Source organism: Lipophrys pholis (genome assembly GCF_963383615.2).
Source record: "Lipophrys pholis genome assembly, chromosome: 1".
In the NCBI taxonomy this organism is placed as follows: domain Eukaryota; kingdom Metazoa; phylum Chordata; class Actinopteri; order Blenniiformes; family Blenniidae; genus Lipophrys; species Lipophrys pholis.
Genome location: NC_137635.1, coordinates 13193643 through 13207919, shown reverse-complemented (window position 1 = coordinate 13207919; position 14277 = coordinate 13193643). Strand labels below are relative to the sequence as shown.

At 43.0% G+C, this 14277-nt stretch overlaps 1 protein-coding gene across 1 annotated transcript in view; it reads left to right on the top strand.

Moving 5' to 3' along the window:
- The window catches only part of LOC308120285 (glutamate receptor ionotropic, NMDA 2C-like), a gene marked incomplete at its 5' end in the record, with an annotated part of 43843 nt that overhangs the window by 17430 nt on the left and 12136 nt on the right, over positions 1 to 14277 (top strand). Inside the window, 3 exons of the mRNA XM_080480799.1 lie at positions 3182 to 3393; positions 9938 to 10106; positions 12742 to 12895. Coding sequence (XP_080336925.1) covers positions 3182 to 3393; positions 9938 to 10106; positions 12742 to 12895 — 535 coding nt within the window. The remainder of the gene's footprint in view (positions 1 to 3181; positions 3394 to 9937; positions 10107 to 12741; positions 12896 to 14277) is intronic.

The window sequence follows — 14277 nt, the reverse complement described above, 5'->3', positions numbered from 1 at the left end:
TTTTGCTCTTAATAAAGGGAAAACAAAAAGTACAAAAGTTCATCAATTCAAGGTGAGGGACGTTCCCAAAAAGACACTGACGCACGGGAGGGCAGAGAAACGCCGACCGACTGACAACCAGAGCAGCCCAGTTTATACCACAACCACCAGGTGAAGGCAATCACTCACTCAGACACAGGTGAGACACATCAGGGCAGGCAGCAGCAATCAGACATGGGGCGAGGAAGTCGAGGGGCCCCTGAACGCATCACTCTGGGCTCTCAGCTCCTGCAGTTAAAACCAGACCACTGTCATGGCTCTTACATAAACCTTCTCTTTTAATACTGAAACAGTTCAGCGAAATGTTTTTCTGAAAACCTTTGAAGCGAGAAATACCCCGTGCAGTTGAAAAGTTACAACGCCGCTTCACAGAGATGTGCCTGCCGTGAGGGGGCGTGGCCTGCGAGTTAGACGGCTTCTTCTTGGAATACGAACTCTCCTGCCGAGGAAGCGGTTTTTTTCGGCAGCCAGCTGATGTAACAGCCAAACTTTTCTTCTTGTTCCTGTGGGTTCTTATGGGAGTATGCAGGGACTTTAGAACTTCATAAAAAGCACAGCACACAAACATGAACCATGAGGGAAAACGCAGGCGGAGATTTACACCACAATTCGTGACGTCGTAATTGTTTACCGAATTCTTATGGGCTAGTATGACTTCATGCTTCTCATGACACTGCCCCCTACAGGTACATGTAAACATGGCCTCAGTTGATCACAATGATTTGTCCCCAGATGCAGCTCAACAGAAAGAGCACCGTCTTTAGATTTGTTCTTGAAAGCACTTTGTGTACATTATGTGCATGGGTGAAAGAAATAAAAGTAAACATTGATAGAAAGAAGAAATGAGATTGAACCTAAAAACATGCATCATGTTCAGATTTGAGTCATGTAGAATGGCGTTGAGAAGGTCGTTATGTGTATGTCACTACCTCTCAGGGTAAAAACTTCACATTTACACAATTTGCCTACAGAATCTCCATTAAGCTGTACTTAAATGTAAAATATAGCTACTCAAACTGAAACCCTGTTTTTCACACTCTTCTCGTCTCAGTTTCATCATAACAATGCTTCCGAACCAAATTACTTCCCCTCCTGTTTGCACGCACACACAAGAGCACAAGCGCACGTTCAGAGCCTGAGGGCATATTGAAAAAGTGCAACTAAACAGAGAGTCCTGAACGTAATCTCACAGCTACACTTAAACCCATTTATTTCTGTCCTGGAAAGACCAGCCTACTTTATCAATGTCACCTCAGGGCTGGAGTGTGTGTGTGTGTGTGTGTGTGTACTCGGACATGTAATTGCACTAAAGCGGACTTTGTTTTGGAGCTCAAAGTCTCACACACGTTCGATCCCGCATTCCGTCCTCGCGCTCCGCCGTGGCGTTGATATAAGCAGAAGTTACAGATAACGAGTCGCATTAAACCGAGACGTCAGACAAGCGGCCTATCTCCTCCTCAGTCTCATCTCATTACACCCCGATCTCTCCCAGCTGGATCCTCCTCTCCTATTCGTGTCATGTATTATGAAAACGCGTCACAGTGTACTGGCTCTTTCACGCTTAACATGACGCTGTTCCTCACCACGATCTGCTGGATACGACTGGGAGTCTTAAAACAAGAGCAGAAACACTGAATATTTGTTTACATGAACAAAATGTTTTATTGCCCATTGTGTCATTTTGTGGTTCCTCTCAGCTGGATGGAGATTTTTGGGTTTTGAGCATCTTTTTTTGCTGATTCCAAGTCGTTTGGTTCATTCAGTGAATTTGCTTAATTAAACATACCAAACCAACCAAACAGGAAATCTTTCCCGATCCACTCGGTTTACAATGTCAGCAGATTGGATTTATTGGTCCTGGACCAAATCCGTAGTGATCCTGGCCATATCAAATTTTTTTTACATTTCAGGGTGGTCTCGAACGAAAATGTATTCGTCGTGTCGGTTAGTGGTGGTCCAGGACTTCATTGACCATTAGGGGCAATACACAAAGTCACGTGGCTGCTGTCGACTGAGAAAAGTGGAATCATGTGGGATACCTGCTGAAAAACATCCTCGACTCTGTTTGTAGTAACCTGTTGCACAGAATCTACACAGAGTCCTTGTGGCAAAGCAGATTTCATGTTAACGGGACATCATTTTTTATTTAATTTTTTTAATTTAGATGAATTTCAGAATTCACTTGTAATTTTACCGACATAAAATAAAGATTCATCCCTCGTAGTTTATCATGCAGCACTAAAATAAGTGTGACACCCTTATCCAAGAGGTATCTGGGTATTTTAGTAAAATAAGTTGACGGATGAAGTGAATTTTATTCAACGTTACTCAAGATGCTGCAGAGATACAAACGCCTGCCTTTCGCATGACGCTTTAAGTCGTCCTTGTATGACGAGGAGAAAGCATGAGTGAGCTGGAGAGCGAGTTGGTTTGAAGAAGAGGTCTCATTAAATCTGTGATGGAGTGAGCTTCACATGCACTAAGTCAGCGCTGGTCTCATGCGCTGCGGCTCATTAGGTCGGCTGATGTGACAAACAGTCCTGGTTCGCACTATAAAACTCTATCTGTTGCTTTTTCAAGCAGCGATCTGTTGCAGCGTTAATCACAATCTGCGTTTGTCTTAGTCAGTCCGATGGACTTTACACAGAATATTTTGAATATGAAAGTCGACAAAACTACATAATAACTTTTTGTAATCACTTGAACTGTTTTAATTTATAAATCCTGACATTTCAGTTTGTTCATTAGTTGAAAAAAGTAGATTAATAATTGAATAATCAGTCAACAAAATGAACACAGATTGAGGGCAACACATGCTGCAGTGCATTATTAATGTACTGCAGTCACTTCGCTCTTTGTTTTAGTTTCGGCAGCTTTTTTTTTTTTTTTTTTTTTTACCCCAAAAATGTCTCGCACAGACTTTCAAGTCTCCTCGGCACGCCTTAACGAACTCTGCTCTTCTTTCATCTTCTAATCACCTTTCCTCCAGGTCAGCACATGCTCATTTTTTTTAGAACAATCTGACGTAAGAGCTGATGAGACAGGTAAAAAAAAGTTTGACATGAAGGTCGAGGCCCAAATTCAAAGGTTTATGTTGACGATGCTTCCAATACGCTTCCTGTCTCCACTGCTCCCCCTGCAGGTGGGCACCTACGCTCGGGGAATTCTCCAGGTCCGCTACCCCATATGGCCCCGATACGGCAGCTTCCTGGAGCACGTGTCCGACGACCGCCACCTGACCGTGGCCACGCTGGAGGAGCATCCCTTCGTCATGGTGGAGAACGTGGACCCGGGAACTGGAACCTGCGTCCGCAACACGGTGCCCTGCAGGCGGCAGTCCAATACCACGGAGAGGTAACGGATGTATTCTGAGTATGAGACAACCAGCTTCTGCAAGACTTATGCCGCTTTTCGACTTGTTCCTCCTCAGCCTTACTCGACATGACTACTCGCTTTTGACGCTTTTCCATTACGTGTTAGTACCTGGTACCAGGTACTTTTGTGGTACCTGTGCAGCCGAGGTTCCAGGCGAGCTGAGGCGAGTAGAACATGTGACGTCAGAAAACGTCAGGCCGCTGATTGGCCGGTGTGTCACAACACAGATGAGTCAGGGCGGTTCGTTCACCCCACCATTTTTTAAACTTGATCACAAAAAAAAAACTCAGAAACAGAGATGGATGTACAGAAATAAACCCCGTGAAGCACCAACGATGTGCAGGCAGTTTTTTTTGTCTGGTGGCCGACCAGCGGATTCAGTGGGAGATTGACAGAGCGACCTGCTACGAGTATTCTAGAGGCCTCCGAGGCACGGATACCACCGCTGTTTTGGATTAACTGGTTTCCCAGTTAACTGGTGACCGGTTTCCTTGAGCGTCCCTCTTTCACAGCAGGTGTTAAAAAACCCGACCAAAATCCATAGCTGTCCTGGCGAATGCTGTTTAACCGCATTTCCATTAAAGATTAAAGTATCGTACCGTTTGTTTGTCTTATTTTAACATCAGCTGCTACTAACAGTTAACAGTGTCACCGGTTAGATCAAAACACCGGCGAGTGAAGCACGATCGTAACGATCCATATTGTGTAATATTATTAATAAACATCTAAAAATATATACTAATTCATTTTTTATTTGAGCTGATATCCAATGCATGCTCGCTCCGCGTCATATCGGGGGTGATTACTTGTGCACGATGGGGACTCAGATGACTCCGCCCACGCTGTGGTCGTACTATATTGTAATGGGAAACGACCGAGGCTGAGTTGAATAGAGGCAATGCAAGGCAAGTAGTGGCTGAACTAGTGGAGAAGCACCATTAGATTTGGAAAAGGGTGTTGCACACCAGATCTTGTTGTATAGAGCCATTGTGTTAAACATTTGGCCAAACGGGCCTTATGTTTAACATTCTCTATGCTGTCTTCTGTGTGAACAAAAAAGACAAAACAAGTGATTGTGTCTCAGTAGCAGATACATTGATATATTATAGGAGTGTTGATCCAGCTCCAAAATGCACCTCCCATTTTGCACAGCCCAGCAGTTTTCAGCTTGCAGACCTTAAAACTGTACAAAGGGCTTTTACTCACTTATCCCATAGCGTTTAACAATATCGCACTCTCTCTTCATCAGCAGATTTGGTCATTGTTTCCTTTGAACTGTGTTTTTGTGCACGGATAGCCGAGCACTTTGGGGGCTTCTCATTGTTGTTGACTTCAAAGCTGGGTGTAAAAGTTATTTTCTGACATTTCACTGTACTTTGCAGCATTAAAATTGGCTTCATGCCGAGATCGGAGTCGTTTTCCATAGTAATTGTTTGTTTTTGCGAAAATATCAACATTTTCATCACGTATACTCTGCGCCACAACAAAGAAAAACTTTAAAGATTAAATTTAAATGTTGTTTATTCACTCCGGCCCCCTCAAAATGAAATTGTGTTGTTTGTGGCCCCTGAACTAAAATGTGCTTGACCATTTTGCTGCTTTGTTACGACTCTACCTTAAAAAAATAGTCAAAAAAACCCATTTATGAGCTTTAACCTCTTATATAAAATAGAAAAGAAAAAAAACAAAACCTTGCAAAGTTCTAAAAATGAATGCCTTGCTATGTTCACCCAAACGTAACGATCGGTCTGGAAGGAGTATCAAAACTTTTCCAATAACACCCGGCCCCACACATACACATCTGCGCCCCCCCCACCCCCCGGCCAGTTCGTCTGCCCTAGTTTAGCTCTGAGTCGACACGCCGCAAACCTCCACACTTCATTAAGCGCGGAGTAATTATGTGTGCTGAGTGTCTAAGCACTTTAAAAACACACCTCCGGTGTCAAACACGGATCGCAGCGTGGAAGAAAACAGCCATTAAACAGCTATTACCTCCGACTACCAACAACTGGCGCTCATCACAAATGCACAACGTCTTCATTATGATCAAGCAACCAAGAACAATACGAGTCGGACATAAATCTAATTGCCGATCTCAAACAGCATCACCCGCTTTGTCATCCTGGTTTACAGTCAGTTTGACAACATAAGCGCTCTGACAGATACATAATTGTTTTACAACCACTGCTGGGAAACCTGATATTTAAAATCCATCTGGCTGGCCTGAAATCACACTTTCATTGATAAATCATCACATAATTCACTTGTCGCCTCAATATTAGGAGTCTATTAGTAAGAGTCATCATGACGGCCTTTTAAAAATTAATAATGCATGTTTGTTTATAAAAAGTGAACTTAAAATATAAGTAAAACACGGCGTAATCAAGCTCCTGCCGTGGATCCGCCGTGCACTGCAGGAAATCTGATAAGTGAAATCTTGAACCGTGAGCTCATGAGAGAAAAGCTCCAGCTTATGTGTCGGTGAACGGAAAAGCTCATTCAAAACACACTGAGTTGAAACGCCTCAAATATTTGAGCTGAAAACGGAAATCTTTTGCTGCGTTTTGGGAATCTGTTTCCATGACAACGGTGCTTGGTGGCACCGAAAATGCAACTTTTTGAAAGGTGGAGCTTTTTGTGAACGCTCGGACTCTGTCACTGTAGAAACGAGGGAAAACTCCGTGAAAACGGGGTCAACACAAAACTTTGTGAAATTGCTCTGTTTCCGTGGAAATGGGGGAGCTAACACAACTTTTTGAAAAGGCTTCAAGTGCTTCTCCATAGAAATGGGTAAACGCAACTTTTTCTGAAATGCTACTCTGCATGTGGACCACAGCTGTAGTAAATAGTTGTTCTGCACATGCTCAGTAGCTGGACAATAAGAACAATATTTTCCTCCAGACTCCCAGTTCATAATCTCCTGGGACTTGGTCGTTTTATAGTTGACAGTCACCGTAATAACAATCCAACTTGGCCGTCTATCCACAAGAATGTTTGTGTACTCCCATTGTTAATGTAACATATTATTGTCTGCGCGTGTGGTTTCGCTACAAAAACAAACAACTCATGGCCCAACATTCTAGTCACATCGTTTTCAGCGATTCTGCCATGTAAACGGACATCGTTTTCCAAAAACTGCTGCGTAAACATGAAATACACTTCTCAGCCTGTACAGAGCAGAAACCAAACAATGGAGCCTATAAATGCCGGGAGACTCCACATGTTGGTGTTGCGTGTGTGTCTGTGGGTGTGAATCGGTTATGCAGATTGCAGAGCTGACCGTAGCCGGCACATTAATTATAGAAAGAGATATGTAGCGGCTGTTGTTGGGTGCAATGGCGCATTGATTGCCAGTAAAGAAGATTTATCTGTCCAACATGGAGACATCTGTCATAGCATGGGACATTGTTATCCCGCCCTACCCTCTTTCTGGTTTTCATTCTCCATTTCTCTTTGGCTGGCATGTCCCATTTGGAAGGTGACCAACAGCCAGGGAGCAGGAGCGAGAGAGCGAGCGAGGGCGACTGCTTTATAAATCAGTTAATCTTTTTGTGTGGTCTGAGCAGCTTCCCCGTGGAGCAGATGTTTAGCGTGATTAAAACTTTTTTTGTCTTGCTCATTAAAAACGCTTTCTTTGGACAGATGAGCACTTCTTTTGCCAGAAGGCTGAGCCTGCCTCTGCACTGATTTAGGGCAGAAATAACACACTGAAATCCAGCTTTCTTTTTTTTTTTTTTTTTTTTTAAACCACGTGGCTCTCTGATATTGTATGATTTTACACAGCATTCAGGCTGCAGCTGCAAATGTTAAACAGTTCAGCGACAGTTGATCATTTGATGAGCTCTTTGATGGAATCATGTGCCATGGTCTGGCTTGGAGACCATACCAAACCAGAGGCGGAAGATACAAGCAAGTACAGAGCCGCAAAATAGTTTTGAGGGCGTTATAGTGTGTAAACCTAAGTTATACGAACAAAATAACCAAACGCAACCATTGGCTGTTGTTTGGCTCCACCTGACCAAACTGACAGACTCCATTTCTATCCACAGACCAGAAGTAAACATATTTTGATTTGGTCTTCAGCCATCATACTGGTACCATTATGTCCAGAAAAGTAACTTCAGATTTCAGCTTTTATCTTTCCAAGTCCTGATGCATTGTCCTGAATTGTCCTTACCTGAGTTAGAGAAGCAGTTCAGTATTTAGCTCGGGGCGAAGCAGCTGTGTTGTCGCTCAGCATGTTGTGCTTCAGCCTGCTATGTCTGGTGAAACAGCTTCTTCATGTTTAATTTTTCTCAACAGGGGTTTGTGTATGGCCGTATATAATCGCGTCTTCCAGTTCTGCTCTGGGTCAAACATGTAGGGCTACGTTTCTATTTCCCAGCGCCACTCTGAGTGAGCATTGTTCCTGATTTTATAGACATTACAGCTGAAAAGAAAAAAAATGGCAGTCCTGCGGACTCGTGTAATGTGGGAGTTGAAGGAGAAGTCTTGGTCAAAGATAACTCAGAGTGGTACTGGAGGTCAAAGTAATGTCATCCAGTGTTACTATATGATTTGATCATTTCTCTCTCAGATGTTTTAGACCAAATAATATAACTTCTCTGTTGTCTGAGTTCAGAAGGGAAAATTACAATCAATCCAGGCTTTCATGGCTTTAAGACAAACTTCTAGTTTGACAAGTTGATCAGTATCATCTGCTTTCATAGATTACTAGATTTGTATGTAATCTGCATAGTAATGTAAGCTAATGGAGGGCTTCTTAATAATATTCCTTACAGGAAGCATGTGAAGAGAAGTGCAGAGGTCCTAACACAGAACCCTGTGGAACGCCATGGTCAACTGTTGAGCTGAAGAGTCATCAGTAACATGAACGAAGTGGAACTTGTCTGATAGATACAATGATTGAAACCAGTAGTAGTAGGATGTTATGATCAATCTGGAGGTGGTCTCAGATAACCCTGATCGATGGGGGTGGGAGGGGCAGCGTTATATTAGATCTCGTTTGGTCGAGATTTGTCGAGATATAGGCTTGCCACCTGTTGCAGAATTCCATTGAGACAGAATATAGATAGAATTAAACAGAACAGAAGGAGTAGTTGGTATTTAATTTTTATTTTTTAAAGGTTCTAAATGGTCTGTGCCTCCACACAGGTCAGCAGAGCTGGGATCTTTAAGATACAGGCTTTGACCAAAAATGGATGCAAAACGAGAGTCAAAAGCTGTTTAGCATTAGCAGAGAGGATTTGGCAAATTTCTTAAGGACACAAGTTTTATGCAGTGGTCAATTTGCATGGTAAATTCTCATATTAACCTCCTCTTCCTCTCCTCTCTCCTCCTCCATCTGTCCTCTTTTGCTCTCGCCCTCCTTTCCCTCAAAGCTGAAGTTGCTCATCTCGTTCATGTCGGTTTTCTGTCTGCTGTGCAGCTTAAAGTCTCTCTCTCTCTCTCTCTCTCTCTGGTCTGATGGCCTCATCCTCCCCTTCGTGCTGCACCAGTTTCTGGACATTTTGTGGCAACCACATGGCCCAACACAACTGCTGCCAATCCTCCGAGGACACTGTACAGTGTGTGTGTGTACGTGTTGTTTGTGTTTCAGACAGCGAGCGATGGCCCAGTTTAGGTGTGTTTTTGTGTGCGTTAATGAATTGTTAGTAGAATTAGTGTGTAATGACGACAGGTGGCCTGCTCCTGCAGCAGGTAATTAACGTTCCGTTTATCAGCGGTGGACTCCCGTGAAAGAGGCAAGCCCTGCGACTACAGTGAAGATATTTCTAACACCATGTTGTACAGCTTTGAAAACAGCTAATTGCTTGACTTTCCTCATTTGTCCATTATGTTGACGTTCCGAGGTTATCAATCAGCTGCACCGACACAGCATGACTCGGCCCTTGTAGATTTTAAACCTCCATCTTTTACCTCCAACTGTCTGCTGTCACTTTTCAAGGTTCTTCATTATTTTTTTTTTATTCCATTATTTCGTCTGTTCTCTTCTTCTACACCCCATTAAGTAGCGAGGCCACAGCCAGGAAGTGTGTGTGTGTGTGTGTGTGTGTGTGTGTGTGTGTGTGTGTGTGTGTGTGTGTGTGTGTGTGTGTGTGTGTGTGTGTGTGTGTGTGTGTGTGTGTGTGTGTGTGTGTGTGTTTATGTCCTGAAAACGCTGCACACCTTAATGGGCTTTGATTAGAGGCCATCACAGTCACTCAGCCATTCACTCTGGGCTCTGTCACACGGCGCCAAAGTGTATTTGAACGTGTTTTGCTTCTTTTTCTGGCGTCTCGTCCGTCTCCCAGAAAGACACCTTGTTAACCAGCATTGATTCTGGCTAATGAACCAGCCGTCGCCTGCCCTTCACTTCACGATGGTCACCGACAGCATGAGCGCCTGCTGTAAAACAACAGCTTTGGTGTCCAACACTAAAGATAGCAGCGCTCTCAGCCGGCAGAGACGAGTGTCTGATCACAAGATGTTGAAGAGCATTTGCTGTACTTGTGACTGCGTTTTTTCTTGCTTTTTCTTGCAGCATCATCGGCCACACAGAGTCCTACACCAAACTGTGCTGTAAGGGCTTCTGCATAGACATCCTCAAGAAGCTGTCCAAAACCATCAAATTCTCCTATGACCTTTACCTGGTCACTAACGGGAAACACGGCAAGCTGGTGCGCGGGACTTGGAACGGCATGATTGGGGAGGTAATACTTAAGTCCGAGTTATTTAAAGACCAACAAATCCCTAAATGCGGCAGGCTGCGACGCTGCACTGAGTTACCAACTGCTTTGAGGACAATTATCCAAACCTGGTGTTCATCTAACGACAATCAACCAAACCCTGGGCTACACTGTGTCCTTGCTATATTTATTGTGCCATACATTAGTTGGATATTGCCAAAAAGAACATAGAATGACAGGAAATGTTTGTGGTTGATGTTTGTCAGTGCAGATTTGTCACCTTAATCTTTCAATTTCGGTTAGTTTTGAATTGAAATTATTTTCACAGTAGAAAGAAAACCCAGGTAATAATAACAAAGCTGGACATTATATAGGAATGTATTTTTCAAAATGGGAACAGGGGGTGTCAGCATGCAAGATCCTTCTTAAAATTGTCAATTTCTGCACCTTCAACTTTGAAAACTGTCAAGATTTCAGTATTGAAACATCAACTGCTTTAACCATCAACTGGTTAAAGCTATAAAGCGGTTTGAAGAATGTGCATAAGGAAAGGTTAAGACATAGTGATACTCAAAGTAAAACAGCAAGTCTACATAAGTAAATGAAAGATGTACAAATACTAAGTTACTTCAACAGAGCTGGAAGAAATTTCTGGAAAATGTTTGACTTCCATTGTCGAAAAAAAGTGTTGTCATCTGTTATATCTGCCAAAACTTTGATGAATCCAAAATTTAAAACGACTGAATGATTGTAAAAAGCTGGAATAATTTGGGTGTCGTAAAACTTATGATTGGTAATATGTGTGTACATAAAAATGTATTCAAATTTTTCTATTTTTCATTTTCTCTTGATTTACTGCAGCTTCAGCTATTTGTATAAATCTTGTTTGATGCTCTTCAATACAACTTGTTTTTCCTTGTTAAGTGCATCAGCCGTGCATATGTGAGAAACTATAAATACATCCAGTGTTTGGTGGGTACGCAGTGGGAGTTATCAAATAACTTTAATGCTCTGCAGCAGTCTGCTGCAATTGTGAACTGTGCTAATAACACAAACCCGCGTGCTCACAAATACACCTTGAGTTGTTTAAAATCAGGGTTAGTCTGAAGTATTGAACCGTCACAAAATATGTCACATTTGAATGGAATAATGGAGCTAAATCTAGAGGAAAAGATGATTATCTTGACACACACACACACACACACACACACACACACACACACACACACACACACACACACACACACACACACACACACACCACCCACCCACCCACCCACCCACCCACCCACCCACCCACACACACACACACACACACACACACACACACACACACACACACACACACACACACACACACACACACACAATTGCTTTAAAAGTCATTGTTTGCTCTAAGTTTACACTTAAACCTGAAACTTTTCAGGCGTCGCAGCAGCGTCAATTGAAGCTTCTGAAAAAGTATGTCAAAACGCGTCTTGAAGTGTTTGAGAACCCCTCCACAGTGATTTTCCACTTCTGCGCTCCGTACAGTTAATGCGAACGACGCACAATGTGAGCCGAGACAGCGCCAGACAGTTTTCTTTGATGGCTTTAATGTAGGTCAGTGGCGTGAGGTCATGCATATACATAGGAAGCGAACACACACTTCCCCACCCACAGTCACATCAAACACGGCTGCACCAGAAAGTGAAACGCCCAAACAGGTGTTCCTCAGGAGAGCCTTCTCACTTGTGTTTCCTTGCCTGAAGGCACTCTGCTTTACATCTGGAGGTGTATGAAAGTGTGTGTGTGTGTGTGTGTGCGTGTGCTTGTGTGTGCGTTTGTATTAAAAAAAAAAAAAAAAAAAAAAGACAAAATCTTTTTGCAACACAAAAAAAACCTCAGCGATGGTTCCTCTCAAGACGCCACATTTTCTCTTCCTAGATCCTCAAATGATGTGACAAATACTTTCCGATTATATCTGCAGACAGACATGACTGGAGTAACCGTGCAAAAAAATGTTTGCTGCTTCTCTTTTGAAAAGGCATCGCTAACAAAGGCCCCGTTTGCACCACAATATCCCAGAAAAGTTTTGAAAAAGGTTTGAAAAGTTTTGAAAATTATGGAGTTTTCATGTTTGGCCACTAGTGGGTGCTGTTGTGATGAAACTGCACACACTTGTGCAGAGAACAAAACGCTACAACCATTAACAATGGAAGTACGCAGACATTCTAGTGGACGGACGACCAGGTTGGATCGTTATTATGGTGACGAAACTCTAAAACTACCAAGTCCCAGGAGAATCTGGTCTGGGAGTCGTGACACTCTGGAGGAAACGTTGTTCTTCTTGTCCAGCTCATCGCACTATGCAGAAGAACTATTTACTATGGCCATGGTGCGCATGTACAGTAGCAGCGTTTCAGAAAGGTTGCATTTCCATCCCGTTTCCACAGAGACAGAATTTGAGTGTTTTCAAAAAGTTCCGTTTTCAGTGAACCATCGTACAAACGGACCCAAAATGAAAGTTTTGCCTCTTTCACGTAAAAAAAGCAAAAAAAGCAAAAAAAGTGTTGCTGTTGTGATTAAAGGTTCGGGTCTACACCAAGCACTAAAAGCGAATGCAGCAAATCTTCACTCTTACTTCCTCAACGGGTTTCTTTCGGTTTCTTTTTTTCAGGTGGTGTACAAACGAGCTGACATGGCGATCGGCTCGCTCACGATCAATGAAGAACGTTCTGAAATTATCGACTTCTCCGTGCCGTTTGTTGAGACGGGCATCAGTGTGATGGTGGCACGCAGCAACGGCACGGTTTCCCCATCGGCCTTTCTCGGTAAGGAACACAATGAAAGACGCTACAGTATGTACACACTGTTTAAATGGGTTTTTCTCAGACCACGTCTTTGATCGTGGCTTACAAGAATAATGAAAACGATTCACAGACGGACTTTGCCACGGTTTTGCCCCGTCACAACACCGCAAAGTGTGACTGCTGCTAACAACCAGTATTGATGGCAATTAAAGCAACATCATCAAAACAGTCGTTCTCATGGTGGTCGCTCACAAGCTTTTTTTCTTTTTTTTTTTACTTGCGATTAGCTCGGGGGGGTCAAACTCCTTTAGTTCAGGGGCCACGTACAGACTACGTTCATCTCGAGTGGATCGGATCGGTAAAATAGTGCCCTAGTAACCTTTAAATTCAAACTTTAAAGACTTTCTTTGTTGTGACAGAGTATAGGTGATTGAAAATGACTACAATTATTACAAGCCAATTTGGATCAAAACCTCTGTTGCAGAATACAGTGAAATGTCTCAAAGAATTCTACCGCTGGTGCATTATGGGTGTTTTTTTCAAACTCGACAACACTGATGTGACTGCAGCATCACTGATATCTCAGCGTTGTATTGCGTTGTGTTGTGTCTGCTACTCTTAAAAATTTGTTTAAACAATAAATGTTTTTTTTTAATTGGAGCTTCTTGCGGGCTGGCTTTGGCCCATGGGTCTCATGTTTGACTCCATTGTACTATTTGTAGTAAGTAAGTAAGCACATTTGATTTGTACAGCGCTTTTCACAGACATAGAGTCACAAAGTGCTTCACAGTAAAACCGATAAGAAAAACAATATAAAAAAAATAGAACCGTGGTCTGATTCTTGGTCTGTCCGTCCATCTATCCATCCATCCATCCATCCATCCATCCATCCATCCATCCATCCATCCATCCATCCATCCATGATCACACATGAAGGTGGTGTCCACCTTCAACAGTCCAACCACGTTACAGTTCCCACTGCTGTGGATCCCCTAAGCTGCTAAAATCACAGCCATGAGGAGCCTCTTCATATTCATTTTGATTTTCGAGCTCAAACTTGGTAAGAGCATCTGTTATCCAGCAGTGTGAAGAACATGTTTGCACCAATTTTGTTTTTTTCCCCACTTTCTTCCAGGATGGCCTACTTAAACGAGTTCAGTCTCTGCAGACGCTTCAGGAAACTTCCCATTAAGCTTTTATCCCGCCAATAACTGTAGCCTACAACTAAATCCCCTTACCCACCACACACACACACACACACACACACACACACACACACACACACACACACACACACACACACACACACACACACACACACACACACACACACACACACACACACACACACACACACACACACACACACACACACACACACACACACACACACACACAGACAC